A 26,318-nucleotide genomic window follows, 5' to 3' on the forward strand; every position below is an offset into this window, starting at 1 on the left:
CTAACCATTTGAACTATCCTTCACTCTTAAAAAAGGCTTTGATAGTAATCATAGTATATACTCCTATCAAAGCATAAGTACATAGCATCTATCCATTACATCTTAGATACAATTAAAAGAACATGTATCAGTCTTCCAAAAAAAAAAAAAAAAAAAAAAAAAGAGGAGCATGTATCATACAATATAATTTTTCTTGTTATTTTATTTATTCGTATCACCATTTTATGTTCTTTTATCATTGTTAATTCAAATCTAATTTTATATTCTTTAAAAATTATGGAGTATAAGTTTGCATTATATTTTCAAGTGTAGGATTTAATTATTGTCTTATAAAAACCCCATTAAAAAAAATTAAAGAAAATATATACACAAAATCTCGTATTGATTCACTTCCACGAGCTCCACGCTTCCACCTCGTATATGGAAACTTCAACAAAATAAAAAATTACGCCTATAGTCCTATTACATCATCCACATGATTAGAATGACAACCAAAAACAATATTTAAAATATGATGTTGACTTTCTAATCTACGCAACCTGTCTTTCTTTTTCTCATAACAAATGAAGCATATATACCCCTATTTCATCAAATCATGAGATTTCAGGAATTAATCTTACAACTATATCAATAAATCAATGGAAAAAATGACAGCAAGCACTATTCTGCTTTCAGTATTATGTATTTTAGTTGTGACAGTGTTAATCAAATTGATGAATTGGGTATGGTTGAGGCCTACGAAGCAGGAGAGATTGCTCAGACAGCAAGGTCTCTCAGGTACTTCTTACAGATTCTTGTTTGGAGATCTCAAAGAATTTGTCGCGATGCGTGCTGAGGCCTTAAACTACCCCATGGATAGCTTTTCTCATGATTATTTCCCTCGAGTGGAACCTTTCCGCCATCAGCTTGCTCCCAAACTGGGTAATCTATCCTCTTCTCTGATTTCTGCATTACATATACTGGATTTCGTGTTAGTTGTTACACTTTGACTTTAAATGTCTTAGCTATATCACTTAGTTAGACCATATACCGAGAGCCTAACCATCAAGTTCTAAAAAAAAACATAGGAAGTAATGATTTTTGAAGTTCAAAGTCAAAGCCATTGGAGATTTTAAAGTCAATGTGAAACAATTACTCCTTTGGATTTGAAATGTTGTTAATAATTTGACAATGATTATCCCCAAAATAAAGTCAAAAGTAATAACAACATTTCAAGACATATAGAGTAACACGTAACACAGATTATTACTTGATATCGTTTATTGAGATGAGCTAATTACTAATACATGATTATCATAAACGTAGGACTAGATTTCCTCTGGTTTGGCCCTATACCTATGATACAGATCTCAAAACCACAGTTGATTAGAGAGGCATTCACCAAAACTCAAGAGCTTCATAAGTTGAAGATGAACCCCATTTTAGAAAAACTTTTTCCAGGGCTTGTCAACCTCGAGGGAGAGAAATGGGCCAAAAATCGAAAGCTGATAACCCCTGCTTTCCATGTAGAGAAGTTGAAGGTGTTTCTCATAAACTCTTTAATATTATCTAATATAAATTATTCACTTTTCATAATGAATTCTTTTCTTTTACTACGGAATTTTCATGCCTTTCAACTGTAACTACAGGTGATTCAAGGAATCTCCTCTATATGATTTCCTAGATTACATATCATCTAATATGAGTAATATACTACTGGTTATACAAGCCATTAAACTACCAGGCTATAATTTGAGTTTGATGCTTGTTACAGCTGATGCTACCAGCATTTCGTGACAGTTGTGAAGAGATAATCAACAAATGGGAGATGATAATAGCTAAAAGGGGTTCAGGTGAGCTAGATGTGTACCCAGATTTGATGCAACTCAGTGCTGATGTGATCTCTAGAGCAGCATTTGGTAGCAATTATAAGGAGGGACAAAAAATATTCGAACTTCTGAAGCAGCAGACTGATGTAGGTCTTCTTATGTTACAATCAATTTATATCCCAGGAATGAGGTAAATTAGGACCATAGTGTATAAAATTTAAAAAGCGAAGTAAGCCTTGATATAACCCTGCATGCTGCTTGCTATTAGATTCATTCCAACACCGAGAAACAGGAGATTTAAGAAGCTGGAATATCAGATGCGTACTTCATTACGAGCAATCATTAACAAGAGGAAAGAGGAGATTGAGGCTGGAAAAGCGGTAAAGACTGACCTATTGAGTATACTCATGGATTCCAATTCAAAAGAAATCCAAAAAGCTGCTGGAAGTAACAAGAATGAGCATATTGGGATGAGCCTTGAAGATGTGATTGCTGAGTGTAAACTATTCTACTTGGCTGGACAAGAAACTACATCAACACTAATAGTTTGGACAATGATACTGTTGAGCAAGCATCAAGATTGGCAAGAACGAGCAAGGGAAGAAGTGTTGCAAGCATTTGGCAATAAGGTGCCTGACATTGAAAGTTTAAATCATTTGAAGACAGTAAGTTTTTTCCCCCCTTCCCTATGCTTTCAATGTTTCATTTTTATAATGTAATATATTAATTTGACTAATCTTCTAACAATATGGCTGGTTTGTTTTAGATAACCATGATATTGTATGAGGTACTCAGACTCTATCCACCAGTAATGCAGTTGTCAAGATGGGTTCAAAAGGATACAAATCTAGGTACATTATCACTTCCTTCAGGTACAATGATCACTATATTTATGAATATAGTCCACATGGACAAGGAACTTTGGGGTGATGATGCCGAAGAATTCAAGCCAGAGAGGTTTGCTGAAGGGATTTCCAAGGCAACAAATGGGAATAACTCATATTTTCCCTTTGGTTGGGGACCAAGAATATGCATAGGGGAAAAATTTGCAATAGCCGAAGTAAAAATGGCAATATGCATGTTTCTTCAACGATTTTCCTTTGAGCTTTCACCATCCTATGTTCATGCACCAAGGACTACGCTGTTTCTACAACCTCAGCATGGTGCTCATATAATCTTATACAAGCTTTGATTGTATTATAATCACAGGTTTCTTAATTATGCTTACTTGCTTAGAAAGAGTTGGCTTGATTGTTTTATAAGTTTGTATTGTTCATCTTTTCAAAGGCAAAAACACAACTGAACTTCATACTTTATGTTAAAATCATTTTTAAAACTATGCATTTTCTTCAATAACCAGAAATAAACTGGAGATTCATTTAAAACTCTGTAATGATTGGATGAACAGAGTTTAGATATGTAAGCTTTAAACTGATTTTTAGTTTTAGTAATTTTTGTATTAAAATCTTAGTTTGTCAAGTTCCAATTTTGATAATGAAAGGATTAATAAGAAACAATGAAAAAATAATTTTCGGAAGCAATGCAACAACAAAATTAAACTAAAAGAGTAAACCTATAATCCAAATGTGCAAAAGTCTTTCTTCTAAGAAAGCAAAGTCCTGATCACATCTTTACCTCAAATAATATAATGCCCTTTGTTGCTTTGACGTTTACACCAGCCACCAACTTTGACTCCTACTAATATCTGCCAATCACCAGTATACACACAAGTGAGAGTTTTCGTCATTACATCAAGAAGAATACAAGAAAATCAAAGAAAGAAAACAAAAAAAAAAACTTTATTTCAGATTATTGAGTCATATAACAAGACTAGACTGCAAGTGTGCAACTATTAGGATGAACCACCAAAATTTTTAACAATTATATACATCAGATGAAATTTTTTAAAAATTAAGATTGCCGATAGGAAGCTATGCTGTTTGGAGCTAAGGTAAGTGATACAAGATAGAAAAATCAACAAAAACTAACTAAAATTTGGTTAGCAATCCCTACATATAGGTAAGTTTCTATTTTTGCATCAATCCTTAGGCGTACATAAACAAAGTCTTGCACATGTTCACAAATAAAAGTATCAGACTTTGAAATCAAAATGCAGTCTTTCTCAGTTTCCTTTAGACCTTCAATATTCCTCCCGTTAAACATTAAAAGGGTCAATAATCAACAAATAAAGAAAAAAAAACCCTTTCTTTTAATTTTATTGAGACTTTTCCTAAATAAATACAAGATATAATTTTTTTAAAAAGGCTGATGGGATTAAAATTTAAAACCAACCTCATTTGAATGATCTGACATCATCCCTTGCGTAGTTGCATCCCCTGTTTTTACTTAGTCAGAACAAAAAAAGAAAATAAAAATCTCCTATTTAAACAGGAAATCTGGGCATAAAATTTACAAAACCCATAAAAAAAAAGAAAAGAAATGGAATTGGCATCAACAAGCTCTGTTTTATTAACAGTAGTCTGTGTATTGGTAGTGACAGTGTTGATCAAAGTGGTAAATTGGGTATGGTTGAGGCCCAAGAAGCTAGATAAATTGCTCAGACAACAAGGATTTTCAGGTAATTCTTACAGACTCTTATTTGGAGACCTTAAAGATTTCGCCTCAATGCGAACTCTGGCCTTGAAGACCCCAATGACCAGCTTCTCTGATGATCATTATTCGCGTGTGGAACCTCTCCGCCATCATCACCTCACAACATATGGTAAATCATCTAATTTTATGCATATAACGATTTTTTGATCAGGGGATGGACTTGCACCATACTTTTGCTGCTAAGATGGACTGACCAAAAAAAATAGAACAGATTGATTCAAATGTACGGAGTAAGTAGAATTGTTCTTGATCCAGCTAAAATTATTGCAAGTACTCCTTTGGTCTGGAATTATAGTCAGATAATACAGCTATAGGATCCGGAAATTAGATGTCAGACTTGTCACATAGTCTCAAATAGTGAATGGTTGGACTAGGTTTGAGTTAAATTATTACTCGTACTCTGTATGAGGATATTACAGATATTTGTTCATAATTCCTCCGTTTCTATTTAGATGACATGTTCAATTTAGGCACACACTTAAAGAAGAGGAGAGTGAATGTTAAAGAAAGTGAAAAGACCATTTGCTTTAGTGATATAGATTGATTTGGGTTGGTGTTTACTGTAGGAAAGGATTACTTTCTTTGGTTCGGCCCTGTACCGATGATAAATATCTCAAAGCCAGAGATGATCAGAGAGAGCTTGACAAAGATGCACGAATTTCGAAAGACAAAGGTGAACCCCATTTTGAAAAAACTTGTTCCAGGGCTGAGCAACTTAGAAGGAGAAAAATGGGTGAAACATCGCAGACTGATCAACCCTGCTTTCCATATGGAGAAATTAAAGGTCACTCCCTACACTTCTACTTAACTTTTGTTAGATACGGTAAGAGTTTGCACAATCTAAGACAACTCACCTACTGACCATTTCGTCTACAGAAATCAGTCTAATTGTACATGAGATACTAGCTTATACAAGTAATATACTAGGAATGAAACTTTTTGGATGGTAACAATTAGCTTATGATGCTTGTTACAGCTTATGTTACCAGCATTCCATGATAGTTGTGCAGAGATCATTAACAAATGGGAGATGGTAGTAGCTGAAAAGGGTTCAGGTGAGGTAGATGTGTGGCCTGACCTAGTGAAACTCAGTGCTGATGTGATCTCTAGAGCAGCATTTGGTAGCAACTATGAGGAAGGACAAAGGATTTTTGAACTTCTCAAGGACCAGGCTGATTTAGCACTTCTTATGATACAATCAGTTTATATCCCAGGAGAGAGGTATTAATTAATAGCAGCCTACAAATTTCCACAGATTTTTTATGAAGAGTGGGGCTTAATCCTGCTCCTTCTGTGCAGATACATTCCAACAGCTAGAAATAGGAGGTTTAAGGAAACTGAAGATAAAATACATACATCACTGCGTACAATTATCAACAAGAGGAAAGAGGCCATTGAAGCTGGAGAAGAGGCAAAGTCTGACTTGTTGGATATCCTATTGAATTCTAATTATACAGAAATGCAACAAGCTGTTGGCGATGGAAAGTTTCGGCATGTTGGGATGAGTATTGAAGAGGTGATTGACGAGTGTAAATTGTTCTACTTTGCTGGACAAGAAACTACTTCAGCACTACTAGTTTGGACTTTGATATTGTTGAGCAAGCACCAAGATTGGCAAGCCCGAGCACGAGATGAAGTCTTGCAGACATTTGGGGATACTGTGCCAGAATTTGATGGTTTGAACCATTTAAAGACAGTAAGTTGAGTTATTTTCTAATGATAATGAGTGATAAAAATATTTAAAACTTTCATCACATAATGACATAATATGTTCATTTTAGGTGACTATGATACTATATGAAGTCCTGAGACTCTATCCACCAGTACCACGAGTAACAAGACAGATCTATAAGTCTACAAGTCTAGGGGAACTATCAATTCCTTCAGGCACATTGATCAGTTTCTCAATGCATTCCGTCCACCGAGATCATGAAATTTGGGGTGATGATGCGCAGGAATTCAAACCTGACAGATTTGCTGAAGGTATATCCAAGGCAACAAAAGGAAATAACTCCTTTTTTCCATTTGGTTGGGGACCAAGAATATGTATGGGGGAAAGATTTGCCATGTTAGAAGCAAAAATGGCATTATCCATGATTCTACAACGCTTTTCCTTTGAGCTTTCCCCTTCCTATGTTCATGCACCCACAACTGTTCTGTTTCTACAGCCTCAACATGGTGCTCAAATAATTTTACACGAGCTATGATGATATGCATTTAGATACTTTTATATTACTGTTGATAACCCTCAAGTAATTTCACTTATTAGTCCAAGTGTTAAAATCCAACTCTCTTAGTATGTTTTAAATGTCTTTCTACTGCTTTCCTAGACTTCTTAAGTTTTTTTGGCTTTAGACACAACTATTGTTTTACTGTCGTTCTAGTGTTCACTAGAGATTCTATGTAATTTCAAAAGAAAGCTCTTTAGAGGGTGAATGATTAATGAAATTTACACTCTATGTCCGGTTGCTTATTGCTTTGAAACTTGTGTGTTGTTTTAGGCTTCTATAGATATTGTGCCTTGTTTTAAAACATCCCAACGTCCAAACAAATAGACACCAAGCATGGTCTTGGATGTGTATTTTCGGAAATTAGAGTTCATTATATTTCAACATTTCTAATTCTCAACTACCATGTGGAGGTCATACAGTTGTCAGTTATGCCAATATTTTAGTACAGAAATCACAGATAAGTTGAAATCGTCATGTTCCTTCGTATCAACAAAACTACAAAACTACTATAGTGCAATTCTCTTTACAGTACTTCAAAGAGAGATTAAGAGGATTTGTCCAGTACTCTTGTAAACATTAAATTATCATCAATACAACAATAGTCTCTTTGATTTTGGTGAGTTTTATACTTTTATAGTCTTCAAGTGATATGCTTGGAGGTTTTAAAAAAAAAGTGATATGCTTGGAGGATCTTCCCATCTCCCAACTATTGTCTTCTCCTCTACTTTCAAATATTTTAATTGTTCTTGTTTGTTCATCCTAATCACTGTCATTGCCCCTATTCACTCTAACAAGAATAATACAAAAAAAAAAAAAAAATGATATCAGATAACAACTAAAGCCACAAATGCTTGAAGCCTCGAACACATAATTAAACTTACATTCCGGTTAATAATGCAATAAAAAATCTTAATAGGAAACGAATAATCTGAATGTTTAAAAGTCTTTACTTTCTTTTTATTTAATTTTAAAGAAAGCAATCAAAAGATACTACGGAGTATAATACAAGTACACAACATCATGTATTATGTCATTAGAAAGATAGAGGTCACATATTTACCTCAAGATATATCATGCCCTTTGTTGCTTGACAAAGACACCAAGAGAAGATTATTCTACACCAGCCACCGCATTGACTTGTACAAATAATTTTTCTGCCAATCACCAATATACACAAAAGTGAATAGTCTTTGTCAGTCGTACATCATGAATACAAGAAGATTATTAGAGAAAACAAAACAAATTTTGTCAAAAAAAAAAAAAAATAACCAACCATCGAAATTTTTTATATGTATGAAAATTAAGACTGCCGATATGCAGCTACACTGTAAGAGCTAAGCCCTACGAGAAGTAATATAAGGCCAGGCTTGCATATACTAAGTGCACCCAGGTGCAAGTAATTAAGAATATCCGTCATTAGGGTCCCTTGTTTCGAAGACTATTTTGTTGAGTAAAAAGATAGAAAAATGAACTAAATCTAATTTAAACTTTGTTAGCAATCCCTGCAGGAGGATGAGTTATGTACGTCTATCCTTTATCCTTGGTCAAATTTAAACAAAGTCCTGCACTACTTAAAAAATAAAGTGCCAAAATTTGAAGGTAAAAATGGATTTTTTTTTTTTTTTTTTTTTTTTTGGGATCTTGAATATTCCTCATTAACCATTTAAAAACTAAAAACTGTTCAAAGTACAAACCAAGAAAAACAAGAAAGATGATGGGTTTAAGCCAGTAAAGCCACCCATCTGAAGGATCTGACATCATCTCTTGACTAGTCGCATTCTCTGTTTTTACTTGGTCATAACAAAAGGGAAAAAAATTCATATAAACAGGAAATTTGGGCATAGAACTTAAAACACCCAAAGAACAAAAAAAATGGAAATGGCTTCAACAAGCTCTGTTTTAATAACAGTAGTCTGTATATTGGTAGTGACAGTGTTAATCAAAGTGGTGAATTGGGTATGGTTGAGGCCCAAAAGGCTAGAAAAACTGCTCAGACAGCAGGGTTTCTCTGGTAATTCTTACAGACTCTTCTTTGGAGACCTCAAAGATCTCGCCTCAATGCGGACTCAGACCTTGAAAACCCCCATGACCAGCTTATCTGATGATTATTATTCGCGTGTGGAACCTTTCCGCCATCATATCCGTACTAGATTTGGTATGTCATCTAAATTCATGGCATGTAAGAATTTTTTGATCAAGTGGTATACTTGCTGTCTTGCTGCTATATATGCTACTATATTTTTGCAGCAGAGAAGTTAAAATGACAGCAGTGGCAAGTCAGACCAATAAACAGAACTGAGAACTGATTTATTCAAATATATGGGTTGAGTAAAATTGTTATTGATTAGCACATATCAAACACTTAACACTCTGACATGGGTAAGGAATACCTACACTTCAATGCTCACCAAAACACTTCAACAATTTCAAACCTTATAATCATAGAATAAATTGCTCAAATAGGATTTAAGATTAGCATTTCAGATAGAATTAACAATCAATTAAGCCAAAAATGTGTGTATACTTATTTGCACATTAAAGCTCATGTGAAACCGCCTTTTAAAACCAAGATATGTTCCATTTATGCCTTGACAGAGCACACTTGAATTTGTGCCTACACCTGACACTAACAATTATTGCAAATACTCCCTCAATCTGGAATTAGTAGAGTTATCACATAACCTAAGACAAAGAGAGTTGAGATTGGTTTGAGATGAACAATAGACTGTAGTTCAATTAAATTTTAATGCAATACACATCTATGAGAGACTGTTTAGATTTTCACTGAGATCTAATCATGTAAAAGGGTCTGACCGTCTGATATGTTCTAAGAAAGCGATAGATTGATTTTGAATTGGTGTTACTGCAGGAAGGGACTCCTTTATCTGGTTTGGCCCTGTACCGATGATAAACATCTCAAAGCCGGAGATGATAAGAGAGGGCTTTACAAAGATGGAAGAATTTCAAAAGACGAAAATGAACCCCATTTTCAAAAAACTTGTTCCAGGCTAGTGAGCTTAGAGGGAGAGAAATAAGTCAAACATCGCAGGCTGATCAATCCTGCCTTTCATATGGACAAGTTGAAGGTCACTCCCTACAATATTTTTTTATTTTTTACCCAATATTAAAGATGAAAATTGAATGACACAGTGTCACACTAGAAGGATTGATTCATAACCGAGACAACTCAATTATCTACTGACCAAATTTATCTATGAAGCAATTAAAAAGTCTTATAATGCATACGATGCAACCACAAAATATATGTGAACAATCAAAATTTTTAGATAGTAATTTGGTTTTCATGCTTGTTACAGCTTATGTTACCTGCGTTCCATGATAGTTGTGCAGAGATTATTAACAAATGGGAAATGGTAGTAGCTGAAAAAGGCTCAGGTGAGGTAGACGTGTGGCCAGACCTAATGAAACTCAGTGCTGATGTGATCTCTAGAGCAGCATTTGGTAGCAACTATGAGGAAGGACAAAGGATTTTTGAACTTCTCAAAGACCAGGCTGATTTGACTCTTCTTATGACACAATCAGTTTATATCCCAGGAGCGAGGTAATTAATAATAAAATCCTGCAATATATCTACAGATTAATTATTAGAAGTTGGGTTTAATCTTGCTCCTTACATGCAGCTACATTCCGACTGCTAGGAATAGGAGGTTTAAGGACATTGAAGATAAATTGCATGCATCACTGAGTACAATTATCAATAAGAGGAAGGAGGCCATTGAAGTTGGTGAAGAGGCGAAGTCTGACTTGTTGGATATCCTATTGAACTCTAATTATACAGAAATCCAACAAGCTGTTGGCAATAACAAGTTTCGGCATGTTGGGATGAGTATTCAAGAGGTAATTGACGAGTGTAAACTCTTCTACTTTGCTGGACAGGAAACCACATCATCACTACTAGTTTGGACTTTGATATTGCTGAGCAAGCACCAAGATTGGCAAGCCCGAGCACAAGAAGAGGTTTTGCAGACATTTGGGAAGTCTGTTCCAGAATTGGATAGTTTAAACCATTTGAAGACAGTAAGTAGTGTTATTTTCTTATGATAATGAATGATATCAGAAAAATAAAAAATTCACAATATAATATGTTTCACTTAGGTAACTATGATACTATATTAAGTCTTGAGACTCTATCCACCAGCACATCGAATAACAAGACAGATCAATAAGGATACAAATCTAGGGAAGCTATCAATTCCCTCAGGCACGTTGATCAGTATCTCAATGCACTCTGCCCACCGAGATCAGGAAATTTGGGGTGATGATGCGCAAAAATTCAAGCCTGACAGGTTTGCCGAAGGAATATTCAAGGCAACAAAAGGAAATAACTCTTTTTTTCCCTTTGGTTGGGGACCAAGAATATGTATAGGGGAAAGATTTGCCATGTTAGAAGCAAAAATGGCATTATCCATGATTCTACAACGCTTTTCCTTTGAGCTTTCACCATCCTATGTTCATGCACCCACGGCTGTTCTGTTTCTACAACCCCAACATGGTGCCCAAATAATCTTACACGAGCTTTAGTTGTATACAGTTAAAGTGTATTCATATTATTATATCATATTGTTGGTAATCCTTAAGATATTTCAGCCTCTTATTAGTCCAAGCATCGACTTAAAGTTAATTTGAACTTTTGCTAATTTTCAACAATTGCAGAAGTCACACAGTTGTACTAGGTTTGTGTTTGGACTTTTTAAAGTTACATCAGAACTCTTACTTTGCTAATTACAGTTTATAATATCTGTAGTCAGTTATGCCCAATCATCTAGCAAACTCTGCACTTTACAAAAACAGAAAGTTATTGAAGATTCACGTTAGTAGATTGTACCACACCACACATACAAGTTACAGCTCATCCATACTCCATAACTTTTGATTTTCACCTCATTTCTTAAGTTAATTTTGTATTTTGACTTAAAATCTTTGCTCCAAACTCAGTCAATGGAAGGATCTCTTATTCCAATAGGTTGCGGATCAATTACAAATTGGAGAAAAGAATAAAGATATGAAAGGATTAACAAATGTACTAGCTGGTTTGCGATTAACGACAATTAACAATTACGAAGAACAAAAACAAGTAAAAGTAAAACAAAGAAACAAAGAAACAAGAACAAGTTTACTGTGGGAATCCGAGTGCCGGGAGAAAACCCACCAATCCACTATGGAGTAATATGATGATGCAAGCTCTCAATCTCTTTTGAAAGCTCACACCTCGCTTAATTCTCCTTAAACCCTGAGAAGATGAATTAATCTCAAGAGGCTTTTTCTCACTCTTTAATCTAACATCATAACCTAACTAATGTTCATACACAAGTTTACATAATCTAAGAGTAAAAGGTAGATCAACCGCTAAGATTAAACCCGAGCGGCCGAGCGAAATAAAACGAAATTGTAGCGCTAAAAACAAGGTTAGCCCATTGAGTGATTTGGTCGAACTTGCGAGTCAATGAGCAAGGCTGATTTTCTTCGTTTGGTTCGACCGAACTTTTCATCAGTTCAGTTGAATTCCTACATTGAGCAGACAGCTCTTTGTAAAATGGCCGTAACTCCTTCAATTCTTGACCAAATCAAGCTTATGATTAGTCATTGGAAAGCTCTTGAGACGAGCTACCACCTCTAACTTGAATCATCTCAATATCAATTTTAGATCTTGAGATATGCACATTTGAAGTCAGTCCTTGCCTTACATTGTTGCTTTGCACCAAGCACGTAATCCATAGGCTATGCACCCCCTTGCCAACCGTTCTCCACACTTCTCAAACCCAATAATCTCCCACCTAAAGATAGGTTCAAGTGTGCACTTTACATATACTCAAATGTTGAACAACATTTCTCTATAACCCTTCAATCTCCCAACGAAAATACGGTAATCGCCAAGAGATCTCTAGAGCAGCGTTTGGTAGTAGCTATGAGGAAGGACAAAGGATATTTGAACTTTAAAAGGAGCAAACTGATTTAGGTCTTCTTATGCAACAATCAGTTTACTTTCCAGGGAAGAGGTAACCTATAACATCAACTTATCGATATTAAGTTGGTAAATAGAGTATTTTAACTGTATAATAATGTGAACTTAATTAATAGGTAATTTTCACAATTTTTTTCAATACAAAAATAAATATATGTAGCGATAAAAAAACCGCACATAAAACAATGAGCTGATTTGAATTTATTTATTCTAATGAATCTAAACTGAACTTTTTTTTAATCTAATCTAAACCATTTTTTTTCTTGAATTAAGTAAAAATAAGTTAAACTAAACAAGACCTTAGGAGACCTTAGCTTCATGAAGAGAATCTCCAAAGCCATCCCGCGCATTTGGGTCTTAATTATTCCTTGTTAATCATTGGACACATATCAACAAATCAAGCAAACACTCTAGATTACTTTGAAAGTTTTTTATTTTTTTAGTAGTTTATGATTTTACCAAAAGCAAAGGGGACTGCGCCACCCATCTGACATCATTCCTTGCATGATTGCATCCCTCTATTTCCTTATACTTTATTAGTATGAATACGCCAATTATTTATTTTAATAGTAAGCTGAAAAGATGGTATACTTGTATTAATTTAAATAACTTTTTTTTTTTTTTTTTTTTTTTTTTTGCGGTGCAGTCCCCCCGTCTGTCTGCCCTCCCAACCTCTCAACAAAAATTTAAATAACGTTTTTAGTTTTTTACTGGTAAAAGTCAACCAAGATAAAATATTACTCCATTAAAGCATTACTTAACTTGTTTGCCAAGACAAAATTATGATATTAATAAAAGAGTTTGACATCCGAAATTCCAAATCAAAGAAACTTCTCTGTTTTTCACTCTCTCATAACAAACCAATCGTTCTCCTATAAAGATGGCTGATAGCTCCAATCTTGAAATTTAAGAAAGCAACTAACAAAGAACAAAAAAAATGGAAACACTGACAACAAGCTCTGTTTTGACAGCAGTAGTATGCATTACTGTCGTGACAGTGTTGATTAAAGTGGTGAATTGGGTGTGGTTAAGGCCCAAGAAGCTAGAGAGACTGCTTAGACAGAAAGGTTTCTCTGGCACTTCTTACAAATTTTTGTTTGGAGATATCAAAACTTTTGTCACAATGCGTGAAGAGGCCTTAAAAACTCCCATGGATAGGTTCTCTGACGAATACTTTCCGCGTGTGGAACCTTTTCGCCATCAGCTTGCCTCCAAATTTGGTATGTGATCAAGCCACTTTTTTATTTTGGTTGGATTAGTTGTTTTCAGTAAATTATTGTGTATTAAGATATCAAGGTAAAAATTAGTGAAGACTGTAAACATTAATGTGAAACTTAGGATTTTATAATTGGACTCAATACAGGAAATGATTTCTTCCTCTGGTTTGGCCCAATACCTATGTTACAACTCTCAAAGCCACAATCAATTCGAGAGGCGCTGACCAAAACGCAGGAAATACGCAAGGCAAAGGTAAACCCCATCTTCGACAAGCTTTTTCCAGGGCTTGTCAGCTATGAGGGAGAGAAATGGACCAAACATCGGAAGCTGATCAACCCTGCTTTCCATGTGGAGAAGTTAAAGGTCATTCCCTTACATTCTTTAGCTTATCTTCTTCCAATAATTATGTATGTATTAAGGAAAATTATTAACTTTTGATTCTTGTTACAGCTTATGTTACCGGCATTCCGTGATAGTTGTGAAGAAATAGTCAACAAATGGGAGATGATAGTAGCTGAAAGGGGTTCAGGTGAGCTAGATGTGTACCCTGATATAATGCAGCTTGGTGCTGATGTGATCTCTAGAGCAGCATTTGGTAGCAACTATGAGGAGGGACAAAAGATATTTGAACTCCTTAAAGAGCAGACTGATTTATCTCTTCTTATGCTACAATCTGTTTATTTCCCAGGGAAGAGGTACTAATTTATAACATCAGCTAATCGATGTTGATTTAGCCAAGAAACTAAATTTTTAACTACTGCTTGCATTCAGATTTATTCCAACACCAAGAAATAGGAGGTTTAAAAAGCTAGAAGATCAGATACATAGTTCATTGCGTAAAATTATCAACAAGAGGAAAGAGGAAATTGATTGTGGAGGGGCTGTTAAGACTGACCTCTTGGGTATACTCATGGATTCCAATTCAAAAGAAATTGAACAAGCTGCAAGCAGTAACAAGAATCAGCATGTTGGGATGAGCCTTGAAGATGTAATTGATGAGTGTAAACTACTCTACTTGGCTGGACAAGAAACTACATCAACACTATTAGTTTGGACATTGATAATGTTGAGCAAGCATCAAGAATGGCAAACACGAGCACGAGAAGAAGTCTTGCAAACCTTTGGGCAAAATGTGCCTGACTTTGAAGGTTTAAACCATTTAAAGACAGTAAGTTATTAGTTATTTTATCCCATAATGTATGAATTTATACTCTGTTAATATTTTAATGATATGTTTTCTGATTTTTTTTTACTTAGATGACCATGATACTGTATGAGGTGCTAAGACTCTATCCACCAGTAATGCAGATTACCAGATGGATTCCTAAGGATACAAATCTGGGTGTATTATCAGTTCCTTCAGGCGCAATGATAACTTTCTTTGTGCATACTGTTCATCGAGATCAGGAATATTGGGGAAATGATGCACAAGAATTCAAGCCAAACAGATTTGCTGAAGGGATTTCCAAGGCAACAAATGGGAACAATTCATTTTTTCCCTTTGGTTGGGGACCAAGAATATGTATAGGGGAAAAATTTGCAATAACAGAAGCAAAAATGGCATTATCCATGATTCTACAACGCTTTTACTTTGAGCTTTCACCATCCTATGTTCATGCACCCAAGACTGTTATTTTTCTACAGCCTCAACATGGTGCTCAGATAATCTTACACCAGCTTTAATGGTATACAAGCAGAGAATTCATATTAATTTCTCCTATTGTTGTTATCCTTATGAAATTTCACCTCCTTATCAGTCCAAGCATTTGAAATTTTAAAAATTCATTTGAGGCTTTGAGCTTTTCTTATTATCCATTAATATGTAGAAATGCAGTTGTCAGTAATGCTATGATTTCTAAATTTTTACCGTATTTATTACTTTGATAAGATAACCAAAGATTCACTTCAGTTATTGGCAATTCTGCATCAATAAGTTTTACTTCCCCTACCAGGCATCTTTCCTGAGCAATGAATCTCAGCACACAACACAGATAAGTTGGAATCTGCAGTTTTTTCCACATTGACATAACTACTACACCTATTACATTCCAATCTCTTGTGTATTTTGCCATAAAATTGAACTTTAAAGGGATAGAAGGCTGTCCAGTTTCGACAGGTTGCATGTAATATAACAATCTTCATACGAAGTAGTAAATAATTCAGCAACTAGAATATAAATTGCACATGCACGTACCAGCAATGCCTCAGGGAATAGCCCTGTGGGCAAAGATAACCAGAAGAAGATGTTCTTCCACTGGCTACCAACCTTACTTCAGCTCAAAAGCATCACTGTAAACACCAAACAATATATGTTAATTTTCTATGCCAGAGAGGTAAGGTAATGCAAATTGACTATATCTAAGACATAGAGCTAAAGAACATAACAAGGCTTGGGCACAGCTGTTCTTCACATAGTCGGAAAAGAATAAACAATTATAACCAGAATCAAAGACCGCAACAGATGAATATATTCAGAAGATCAAGCTTGTATAATGACAAATTCCTAAAGAATGCATAGAGGCAGAGGCAAATCTAATCCAAAATGTGCTACAAAGCGAAATATATAATCTAAGGTTTGATTTACCCCTATCTACTGAATTACTCTGAATTGAACAACATTGGAATTAAACAGCACAAGAACCAATGCAGGACATTCATGAAAAATGCATGTTAATTATTAAGTAGCAAGAAAAAGAAGAGAGCAACCAATACATTAAAACATTGGGTGAATATGTAAGGAACTTTCAGGCAGCAAACCAACTTGAATAAAGACATGATTTGAACATGCATCTTCAAGAATCAGCCCTTTCAAATTATCAAGTTTTCTGAAAAGGGGTTGAAAGCAAATCAAAAGTTAGCCTTTACATTTTCTGCACCACCAAACTTTGTGCATAAAGGTCCACATAATTACATAATTGATCCATTGTTTGTAATTTAAACCTTTATCGAACCAGAATGATATACATAAATTTAATGTTGTGAATGATAACTTATACATGTAAATGGATACATGTAAATGGACAACTAGTTAAGTTAAAACAATCTTCTTTATGGAGAAAATACTAAAAAAGAAGACTTTATAAAGCCATAGTTCATGAAATAATTAGATGCATTGTGAATTCATCTCCATAGTTCATGAAATAATCAGATGCATTGTGAATTCATCTCCATAGTTCATGAAATAATCAGATGCATTGTGAATTCATCTCCATAGTTCATGAAATAATCAGATGCATTGTGAATTCATCTCCGTAAAGGTAAACAAACAAACATAAATGAGTTTCAATGATTACAATCTAAAATCCAATTTATTTATTTATTTTTATTTTTTAAAGTTTTCTACTGGGAGATAAAAGGAGTACAAAGAGACACAGTTATGGCATTAAGCCTATTACAATTTGATTGTTCCCTCTTTCTACTAATTCATTTATACCAGATCAATTGAATATATATGAGCCAGATCTACCACAATTCTATCTGACAAGCTCAGTCAACCACAACTTGTCCATTTCATAAAGATGACTTATCAAGCCCATATTTATTCAGGCAACTACACAAAAACACAGTACAAATACTTTGTATCATTGATAAAATCAGAATCTTAACTTCATTCCCAAGAAAAGCAGAGGTAAAATATTAAAATTAAAAGTTGACTTCCAAACCAGAATTAGAAAGTTAGTCATCTGATGTCATTACATGCGTTCTCTGTAAATACTCCCAATAAAAAGGATAAGATGTTCATATCATGAGACTTAAGAGTTTAATTGAACAAAAACAAAGAATCAGAAAGGGAAACATTGACAACAACCTCTATTTTGCTATCAATTTTCAGTATACTTGTTGTGACAGGTTTTTTCAAAGTACTAAACTAGATATGGTCGAGGCCAAAGAAGCTGGAAATATGGTTCAGACAGCAAGGTCTCTCTGGTACTTAATACAAGCTCTTGTTTGGAGACATGAAAGATTACTCATCATTGCACACTCAAGCCTTGGAGAACCCCATGACCAGCTTCACCAATGATGATTTTCCATGTGTTGATCCTATTTGCTCATCGGCTTGTCACCAAATTTGGTATGGAATCTAAAATATATTCAAATTCATGAAATTAATACACTTGTATAAACATGGGTTCACCATTGTCCCTATCCTTCTAGATACTGTGATTTCGAGTAAAGGGAGAATTAGTATCATTGATGAGCATTCATGCAGGAGAGGACTACTTCGCTTGGGCTGGATCTATACCAATTATTGCATCTCAAAGCCAGAGTTAATCAAGGAGGCTATGAAAAAACGAATGAATTTCAAAAGGAAAAGTTTAGCCCCATTATTGATAAGCTTATCCCAGGGCTTGCCAGCTAAGAAGGAGAAAAATGGGCCAGACATAGGAGGATCATCAACCTACCTTCCATATGGAGAAGATAAAGGTCAATCTCGACAATTCTTCATTTAAATTTCATCCACAATTGAATAAAGAAACAGCCAATGATTTCATCACTGTAATAAACACATCTGATAGAAGGCCATTTGAGCTCCTTAAAAAAAAAATTGCATTTGGGGTTTGTTACAGCTTATGTTGCCAGCATTACGAGATAGTTGTGCAGAGATAATCAATAAATGGGAGGTTATCATTGCTGAAACGGGTTCAAGGGAGCTAGATGTGTGGCATGATCTAATAAAACTCACTGCTTATGTGATATCTAGAGCAGCATTTGGTAGCAGCTATGAGGAGGGGCAAAAGATATTTGAACTTCTCAAGGAGCAGACTGATACATCCCTTCTTCTTTTGCACTCAGTGTATATGCCAGGACTAAGGTAGTACATACTATAGCATATAAAGTCTTCCTGAATTCGACCAAAGAAATTCAGTCTGTTATTACATATATTTATTTAGTAAAATACTAAAATTTGTCCTTTTATTGGGGTTTCAAGAAGACGTGGATTATAATATTATTTTTCCCGCTTTTCAATTTGAGCTGATCCCAAGAAACAAATCTATTCTTAAATAGAAACACTCTTCAATGACATGTTGAAAGGCCATGATTTAGCCAACATGTTGACAAACTGATTACGATAAACTAGAAACCTAGAAATAAAAAGAGAGGATGAAACAGACCATTGTTTTTGGAGTTCTCGACTTCTCTGCATGAGGACAATCAATTTGGTTGTTGTTGCTTAAAATCCTCTCCTTCCCATCTTTGGAAGAAAAGGCCTAGTCACTCTAGATTGGGGGGTAGGCCTCGAAACAGCTTCTCCTTTTGTCTTACTTCCTTGAATACCCACTTACCAGTATTATCCGATTTACATTTAGATCAAAATCAAAAGGGAAAACATAGAGTTTCTCACTCATCTGCTTATTAAGCCAAGTAATGTATGATGCTGCCATGTGTTTTCAGATACATTCCGAAATTACAACATCAAGAAATAGAAGATTTAAGAACATAGAAGATCATGTTCACATGTCACTATATGCAATCATCAACAAGAGAAAGGAGGAAATGGAGGGTGGAGAAGCAATAAAGGGTGATCTGTTGGGTACACTCATATATGCAATTTAAAAGAAATTCAGCAAGTTGCAGGCAATAACAAGTATCAGCATGCTGGGATGAATCTTCAAGAGGTAATCGAGGAGTGTAAACTATTCTATAGCTACATCAGCACTATTAGTTTAGACATTGATTTTGAAGGATTGACCACAAGTCTAGTTGCATTATCACTTCCTATGGGCACAATAATCACTTACCCAATAATCTTTATTCACCAAGATAAGGAATTTTGGGATGGCGATCCAGACAAGTTCTTTGAAGCCTGAGGGGAATTCCAAAGCAGCCAAAGGTAAAAGCTCTTTTTTTTTCCCCCCTCTTAGGGCTGGAGACCAAGAATATGTATAGAAGAAAATTTTGCTATGACTGAAGCTAAAATGGAAAAAATTCGCACCCATGAATGTTATGTATCTGCAGGCTCAACATGGAGCTCAAATAATCTTACACCGGATTTGAAGGCAAGGATGGAAAAAGTAATAATCTAATACGGTCTTAAATAATCCAGTTGTAATGTTATGTCGCATATTGATTTCTTTTGCTGATGCAGCAATTAATGAAGTATTACCAAACAACTAATGACAGTAAGATATAGATATATCTGTAAAATGGTGTAGCAGTCAATTCACCAAAATATGTTCTTAAGCACCAACTGTATAACTCACCTGAAGAATAAAAACCTTGTTGTCTCTGGATAAACAAGAGGAAATGCTACTCCGTCAGGAACTAACTTCGCCTTCCATTAATATGCATCACTGCCAGTCTGCCAATGCCAAATAATACAAGTTTTTACTGTCATTGTATCATTTGAAGATGAAAACAATGAGAATTGCCTTTAATTCTGTCATTGTATCATTAAGCACCAATTACAATTTACAAGCACACAATGTTAGCAATTTATCATATTCCACACCCAAAAAACAAGGCTAAAGAGCAATTTCTCTTCAGAATACATAACACATTCTGATTTTGTATAATTTACAGTAAAAACAGATGCAGCATGACATGAATTTAAGTTAAATGAGATCAAATTTTGACAAATTACACTTTAATTCATTCTCATTACCACAATTCTAGTAAAAAATTAAGTGAAAAATCATCACCACAATTTATTACCGGCTGCCAAACGAAATGTTAAAGGAAGCAGGAAGAAACCTCATTTCTTCTTCTAAATTAGTCATCAAAATCTTAAAATCATACTTACTTTATCTACGGCTAGTAAATAGTAACTGAATTTTGCGAAAATTGTTGTAAAAAATTAACTAAAAAGCACCAATTTTGACAAATGTACCTGAATCAGAGCAAGGTTTTCACCGGCGAAATTGCGAAGATCTCCGGCCATAATTCCGGCGGAAATAGTTGTTTTCCGGCAATTTGGCAGCGATTTTCTCCTTATTTGAGTTCTCGATTCTAGCAGATTACTCCGAATTACTGTAGGGTTTTGGTGATCAAACACACTTATAATTGTGATTTTTGAAGCGCTGATCTTCCTCTTTCCGATGGAGTAAATGATTAATGAGTAAATCAATGAAGTAATGTAACACTAGTCTACTATCATGTATTCATGTCACAAACACACAACTCACAACTCACCAGGAAGTGTTCGACCTTACTTCTAGATTTGAGATTGATTTAAACTTCCGTCAGGCTCTCTAAACACTAAATAAAATAAGTCTAGGTTTTGTTTGTTACTTTGTTTGCAAAAATATTACTCCCTCTATCCCATAATTATATGCAAATATACTATTTTAGGTGTCCCAAAATGTTCCTTCTTTTACTAAATATAACACCCAATCATTACTTACTTTTTAGCTTTTTCATACAATTACATACTCCCTCCGTCCCAAAAAGAACGACTCATTTGGGTTGATTACGCGGGTATTAAGGAAGTTAAGTAAAAAGAAGTAAAAGTATATTAGAAAGATAAATTTACATGGGGTTTGTAAAAAAATAGAGAGGGAAAGTAATAAAATAACATGGAAAATCAAATTTTTATACGAGGAAGGTAATTTTGCACAAATATTGTTGCAAATTGGTGGTGTTTTAATGCAAATGGGTCATTCTTTTTGGGACAAGTTTTGGCCAAATAGGTCGTTCTTTTTGGGACGGAGGGAGTACATACCTAAAATATCATTACTTACTTTTTCTTTTTTTTTAATACAAAGTACACACATACCCAAACAATCATTACTTACTTTTTAACTTTTCTACGTAGTATACAATATTCTCTACTTTTTATTATCCCCATACAACATTCTTCACTTTTTATCTTTGGAGGGAGTACAATCTTCGGATAAAACATTGTTTGTTTGCCGATATTTAATTTTTGGGTTTTTCTAAACTATGCCCAGTTTTTCGGTTTCCAAATTGTACACATGCTTTTTCAAAGTTATAAGTTGTACCCTCCACCTTACGATATTTTATCAACATTACAGTCGTATCTGTTAACGAAAGTTAAGTTATTTTATCAACAATGGTGTCGTGACATTATTAATTTGACACGTGTCATGTTCTAATTGATTTAACGCTTTAAAAAAAATTAAAATCAGAAAATAAAATAATAAAAAAGGTTATTGTTAATAAAAATTAGTGAGGTTGAGGGTACAGTTTAGACGTTTGAAAAAGCATGAGTACAGTTTAGAATTCGAAGAAGTTTAGGGGCATAACTTAAAAAAACCCTTAATTTTTTTAAGGTTTTGTATACAATCGTCACTCTTATAGCTTAATCCATTTCTTCTCCTTTTGAAAATCTTACACCTACTTCTTTTTTTTTTTTTTGGACCAATCTTACACCTACTTTGTATACATGCATGTATGTAGAAACCTCACACGACATCTCAGATTCTCAAATCAAGTAGTAAGCAGTTTTTACTATTAAAGAAAAACAAATCCATAGTAATTAAAATAGTTAGTGCTACAAAATATGGATTGATAAATATCAAAACACTAATTTAATTAGCAATTCAATTTTTTTTTCACAGAAACAGAAAGAAGAGAAAATAAGTATGGATAGCAAACAACCCCTAGATTGACGTGCTATGCTCTAACATGTCGCCTTTTAATATCCCAAATGTACTGATTTTGATTTGTGAGTGAGGCTAAAGTTGCACCTTTATACCCTTTGTGCAGCACCAAACTCTCCACATAAGTACCAACATTATAACTACGGAAAGTTTTTCTTTGTTCTACTCGATGACTCATAATGTTATAAAAAATCAACTTGTTAAAAGTATGTACCAACAATAAGCTGGTATTTTCAATATACATAACCTTAAGCTCGTAAGGTATGAAATTTGTGTATGTATTTAAATTAGAATCGAATAGGCGCCAGGGGTCCTTTCCTCTATTCTTTTCCATTACCCATATACAAGCTCTTACACGAGAAATACCAAAAACGGCTAATGATCCCCGGAGGAGGAAAATAAACCTGAGCATTTCTTTCCCAATATCTGGCATCTTCATATAGCTAAATTCCTCGGATCCAATATCAAACGAAAAAAGAAGGGTTTCTTCTCCTTGAAACCTAGGATGTGGTTTCCAATACCAAGCTCTTTGATAAAAAATAGCCTCATTATGATCAATTAATTTAAAACACCACCTGGGAACATTTATCCAACTAGGCTTAACCCTCCAATGATGATCACATAGTGAATAGATTGCAATTGCAATTGATAGCTCGGGATCTATACGATCACCAAGCTGAAAACAAACAACCTTATAATCATTACCACAAGGATCAAACCCTAAATAAAATCGTCGTCTTTCAACATTGTTTGATTTAGGAATAAGAGGGCAATGAGGAAGCAACACTGATTTTCTAATACAAGGGTTACACAAATTCAACTCTACTATTTTGGACCACTGCGAATTAAAGTGCGAAGTCAGCAACAACCCATTAACCATATCAATATCTATAAAAGAGTTTGATGCGACTAATTGAGCAGCTTTTCTAATTTTATCACTATGACGAACTGTGATATTGACATCGTATAGTGTATTGGTTACATGCTCCGCAAATAATATATAAGCATTTGTGCTATTGTTCTTGTAAATTTTGAGGTGTGTGGAAATAAAATCAGTAGAATCAATAAAAGAACACCAGGTTTTACAAACACACCTGAATCGTAATAGGTCATTTACGGACGATCTAAGCAATATCTCCCTCCATAAATCTGGTGGCAAGAACTTGTGTTCTTGCAACGGTTTTTGACTTTTCTGATGATTTCGACTACCCCTCATAGGGAGAAGCTAAATGATATTGAATTGGAGAAATAGACTAGGGTTTTATGTTTTAATGTTTTATGTTTCTGATTTAATATGTACAGTAGACTATATTATATGGACTATGGAGCACGTATATTGGGATTTTTTTATTTTTTTTTAATATATAGGTGCTACATAAGATATAATTTCATACGTAAGTTAGCCAATTGAAAACTAAATTACAATGATTTAATAAAAATTATATTATTGTGAATTTTAGCGTCTAAAATTATTTTAAAATACGATTTTATCTTTTAATATTACAGATTTAATTACTATATATATACTATTTTATCTTTAAATATTACAGATTTTATTTATTTTTTTATTTTTATTTTTGAAAAAGCCGATTTAATATTTTATATATACAAAAATTACAAGTATATTTTAATATTTTTGTACCACATAAACCACAATTCCACAAATGAGAGACATTTACGCTCGTGTGGAATTCACAAAATTTATTGCATTCGCTTTAACCAAGATGGCATCTGAGGTTGGCAGATAATATTATAGATTTTAATTGATTTAAAGTTTTTAATTATGTAGATTTTTTTTTTTTTTGGTTTTGTTGGCGAATGATTATTTTTAATTTTAATTTCAATTATAAATTTAGGAAATAACATTATGTTCATTAAGAATCAAGAAGAAAAATCAAAAAACACCCATGTTACTATACATACTTATATGTACAAATTTGTGATTCCTCGAAAAAAAAAAGGACAAATTTGTGAACTCCCCGAGATTGAGAAGTCACCGGAGGAAGTTAAAATTGATTCATCTCGCCAATTGTCAGCCTTATTATACAAGGATAGGTTGTAAACAAAAAAAATGAAAGATCATCGCAAAAGCGATAAAGTTTAATATTTTATACTACGTATTATCTTACTAGAATGTACTATTCATGCTAATGTATGGGATATATGTATGGTTTAGGGAACAAAAAAAATAGTAAAAGGGGAAGTTAGTGATTTTTTTTTTTTAAATTAATTATTTAGAGTTGTGGGAGTTATTTGAAAGGTATTTTCCAAAAAAAAAAAAAAAAAAAAAAAGATGTAGTAATACTTTTAGGCAAAAAAAACTATACCGAGTACGTAGTACTAGTAGTAGTAGTAGGAAAGTAGAAGTGATATAAAGGCAACCAAAACCATCTACTGGTCATTTTATTCTTTGAAAACATTATAAGACATAATTCATTACATATTTTTCTTCGCCTTAATCGAACTTACTTTAGTACTAGAATAACAAGAACAAAAACAAAGAAACTAATAATAAGACATTATATATTTTAATTTAATTTAGAAGAACTTTTGCTTATGAATGTTGCTGACTTGACCACGAACAGTAAACCCTTCAATTTTATCCTCAATAACAGCAACTAACTCCGACACTGCTATCCATTCTTAGGGTTGGATCGGAGTAGAAGAAGTTTTTTCCACCATTGAATGAGCTTGATTAGCTACATTCATATTAAGATTCTCCAATGCAGCCTTCAGAGTTTCGAGTTCATTTAAGCCAAGATAATCAACAGGTTGCTCCCACCAATTTTGGCTAGGAATTTTCTTCAGATTGTTAAGCAACTCACTCCTAGTCTTTTCAGAGTCTTGGAGTTCTTGTATTTTGGATAGTTGCGAGTTGAGCTTGCGCGTAGTACCACTTAGTTGACGACCTTGATGGACACCACCCTCAGAATTGGTGGTGGTACCATTAGGACATATTTGGTTTTGGTTAAGGTAACGGTCAACTATAGAGTCAACATCTGGTTGACCAAAAGAGAACATCTTTTGACCAGGGGAAAACACGATTATTGTGGCTTCTACACCACAAAGAGTGCAGAGTTCACTAGCCTTCTTAAAGAGGCCTAAACGGCGTTTTGAGAAGGTGACCTGTCTGTGGCTTGGATTCTTAATCTTAGCCATTTTGATCTTTTGGCGACCTCTCGATTCCTTCTTTGGCATGGATGATGATGAAGCCATGAAGGATGGGAAGAATGATTAAAGCAATAAGCTATTTTGTGTTGGTGGTGTAAGAATGCATACTAACTTGAGGGGTATTTAAAGGCTAATGTGTGGTTCTTAAGAGAAGCTTTGAAAGTTAATTTTAATAATTCTTCACCAATTATTGTTGATTTGAGCTGGTAAAATCTTATCCAATTAATATGTTTCTCATTTTGGAGATTAATGTATCAATAATGTGTAATTATTTGAATGGTTAATTTTAATAATTCTTCACCAATTATTGTTGATTTGACCGGCATGAATATCTTCTTTCTTAAAATTATGTTTCCTTATTACATTTAGAAATTGTTTTGATTTTAATTTGAGTATGAATACAACATAATAATGAATCATGTACAACTAAGCAAGACCCTAAAATGATAGATGTATTGAACGCGTAGGCACTAGGCAGTGATCCAAAATCCAAAGTTGGGGTCTTGTATAGAAATATAGAATACAGAGGAAAATGCATTGAATTCTCCAATATTTTATGTTCTATGTGTGTAGAAACCCTTCAAATATATGTGATTCAAATATCTTATCTTGCCAATGTGATTGATTCATTTTGTATCTTGCTAACAAAAGAAAGAACATTAGAAAAAAATATTCAATAGTTAGCATAGATGGAAAAATATAAAGGAGATTATGCACAAAAATTATGATCATG

The 26,318-nt window shown here is 34.1% G+C and overlaps 4 protein-coding genes, 2 long non-coding RNA genes and 1 pseudogene across 7 annotated transcripts; 4 read left to right on the top strand and 3 right to left on the bottom strand.

The window, feature by feature from the left end:
- The first annotated feature begins 544 nt into the window (after positions 1-544).
- On the top strand, positions 545-3,445 carry LOC110700428 (cytochrome P450 CYP72A219-like). The gene is made up of 5 exons (XM_021877969.1): positions 545-921; positions 1,306-1,520; positions 1,754-1,998; positions 2,077-2,473; positions 2,575-3,445. Exons 1-5 carry the CDS (start codon positions 639-641, stop codon positions 2,998-3,000), a joined length of 1,566 nt encoding a protein of 521 aa, XP_021733661.1. The 5' UTR covers positions 545-638; the 3' UTR covers positions 3,001-3,445.
- On the bottom strand, positions 876-4,189 carry LOC110700431. Its single transcript, XR_002507214.1, has 3 exons — positions 4,101-4,189; positions 3,444-3,513; positions 876-959 (listed from the first exon to the last, which is right to left on the bottom strand). It is a non-coding gene; the product is annotated as an uncharacterized LOC110700431 (long non-coding RNA).
- LOC110700425 (cytochrome P450 CYP72A219-like) lies at positions 3,610-6,905 on the top strand. 2 transcript variants are annotated; one of them, XM_021877967.1, is made up of 6 exons: positions 3,610-3,759; positions 4,303-4,530; positions 4,988-5,205; positions 5,398-5,642; positions 5,721-6,117; positions 6,203-6,905. In XM_021877967.1, exons 2-6 carry the CDS (start codon positions 4,434-4,436, stop codon positions 6,626-6,628), a joined length of 1,383 nt encoding a protein of 460 aa, XP_021733659.1. In that variant the 5' UTR covers positions 3,610-3,759; positions 4,303-4,433; the 3' UTR covers positions 6,629-6,905. The 2 variants fall into 2 exon arrangements, with proteins under 2 accessions (XP_021733659.1, XP_021733658.1); XM_021877966.1 differs by lacking the exon at positions 3,610-3,759 and having other exon boundaries at positions 3,849-4,530.
- An 86-nt stretch (positions 6,906-6,991) lies between these two features.
- Positions 6,992-21,359, bottom strand: LOC110700430. The gene is made up of 4 exons (XR_002507213.1): positions 20,683-21,359; positions 20,057-20,154; positions 16,048-16,142; positions 6,992-7,806 (listed from the first exon to the last, which is right to left on the bottom strand). It is a non-coding gene; the product is annotated as an uncharacterized LOC110700430 (long non-coding RNA).
- On the top strand, positions 8,497-11,395 carry LOC110700427 (annotated as a pseudogene).
- LOC110700426 (cytochrome P450 CYP72A219-like) lies at positions 13,450-15,724 on the top strand. Its single transcript, XM_021877968.1, has 5 exons — positions 13,450-13,855; positions 13,999-14,216; positions 14,304-14,548; positions 14,625-15,021; positions 15,111-15,724. Exons 1-5 carry the CDS (start codon positions 13,573-13,575, stop codon positions 15,534-15,536), a joined length of 1,569 nt encoding a protein of 522 aa, XP_021733660.1. The 5' UTR covers positions 13,450-13,572; the 3' UTR covers positions 15,537-15,724.
- Positions 21,360-24,786: 3,427 nt separating the features above from the next.
- On the bottom strand, positions 24,787-25,666 carry LOC110700779 (agamous-like MADS-box protein AGL62). Its single transcript, XM_021878377.1, has one exon. The coding sequence runs from the start codon at positions 25,628-25,630 to the stop codon at positions 25,058-25,060; it is 573 nt and encodes a 190-aa protein (XP_021734069.1). The 5' UTR covers positions 25,631-25,666; the 3' UTR covers positions 24,787-25,057.
- Positions 25,667-26,318: the final 652 nt, after the last annotated feature.

The sequence above is a fragment of the Chenopodium quinoa genome, unplaced genomic scaffold (assembly GCF_001683475.1).
Source record: "Chenopodium quinoa cultivar QQ74 unplaced genomic scaffold, ASM168347v1, whole genome shotgun sequence".
Lineage (NCBI taxonomy): Eukaryota > Viridiplantae > Streptophyta > Magnoliopsida > Caryophyllales > Amaranthaceae > Chenopodium > Chenopodium quinoa.

What these genes read in the sequence shown, in the direction of transcription:
- LOC110700779 (XM_021878377.1), bottom strand. Translation starts at nt 25,630, where the DNA reads ATGGCTTCATCATCATCCATGCCAAAGAAGGAATCGAGAGGTCGCCAA.
- LOC110700426 (XM_021877968.1), top strand. Translation starts at nt 13,573, where the DNA reads ATGGAAACACTGACAACAAGCTCTGTTTTGACAGCAGTAGTATGCATT. An exon ending in GTTTATTTCCCAGGGAAGAG is followed by an intron (nt 14,549 to 14,624) that starts GTACTAATTTAT and finishes GCTTGCATTCAG; the next exon opens with ATTTATTCCAACACCAAGAA. An exon ending in GTTTAAACCATTTAAAGACA is followed by an intron (nt 15,022 to 15,110) that starts GTAAGTTATTAG and finishes TTTTTTACTTAG; the next exon opens with ATGACCATGATACTGTATGA.
- LOC110700425 (XM_021877966.1), top strand. Translation starts at nt 4,248, where the DNA reads ATGGAATTGGCATCAACAAGCTCTGTTTTATTAACAGTAGTCTGTGTA. An exon ending in TCATCACCTCACAACATATG is followed by an intron (nt 4,531 to 4,987) that starts GTAAATCATCTA and finishes TGTTTACTGTAG; the next exon opens with GAAAGGATTACTTTCTTTGG. An exon ending in GTTTATATCCCAGGAGAGAG is followed by an intron (nt 5,643 to 5,720) that starts GTATTAATTAAT and finishes CCTTCTGTGCAG; the next exon opens with ATACATTCCAACAGCTAGAA.
- LOC110700428 (XM_021877969.1), top strand. Translation starts at nt 639, where the DNA reads ATGGAAAAAATGACAGCAAGCACTATTCTGCTTTCAGTATTATGTATT. An exon ending in ATTTATATCCCAGGAATGAG is followed by an intron (nt 1,999 to 2,076) that starts GTAAATTAGGAC and finishes GCTTGCTATTAG; the next exon opens with ATTCATTCCAACACCGAGAA. An exon ending in GTTTAAATCATTTGAAGACA is followed by an intron (nt 2,474 to 2,574) that starts GTAAGTTTTTTC and finishes GGTTTGTTTTAG; the next exon opens with ATAACCATGATATTGTATGA.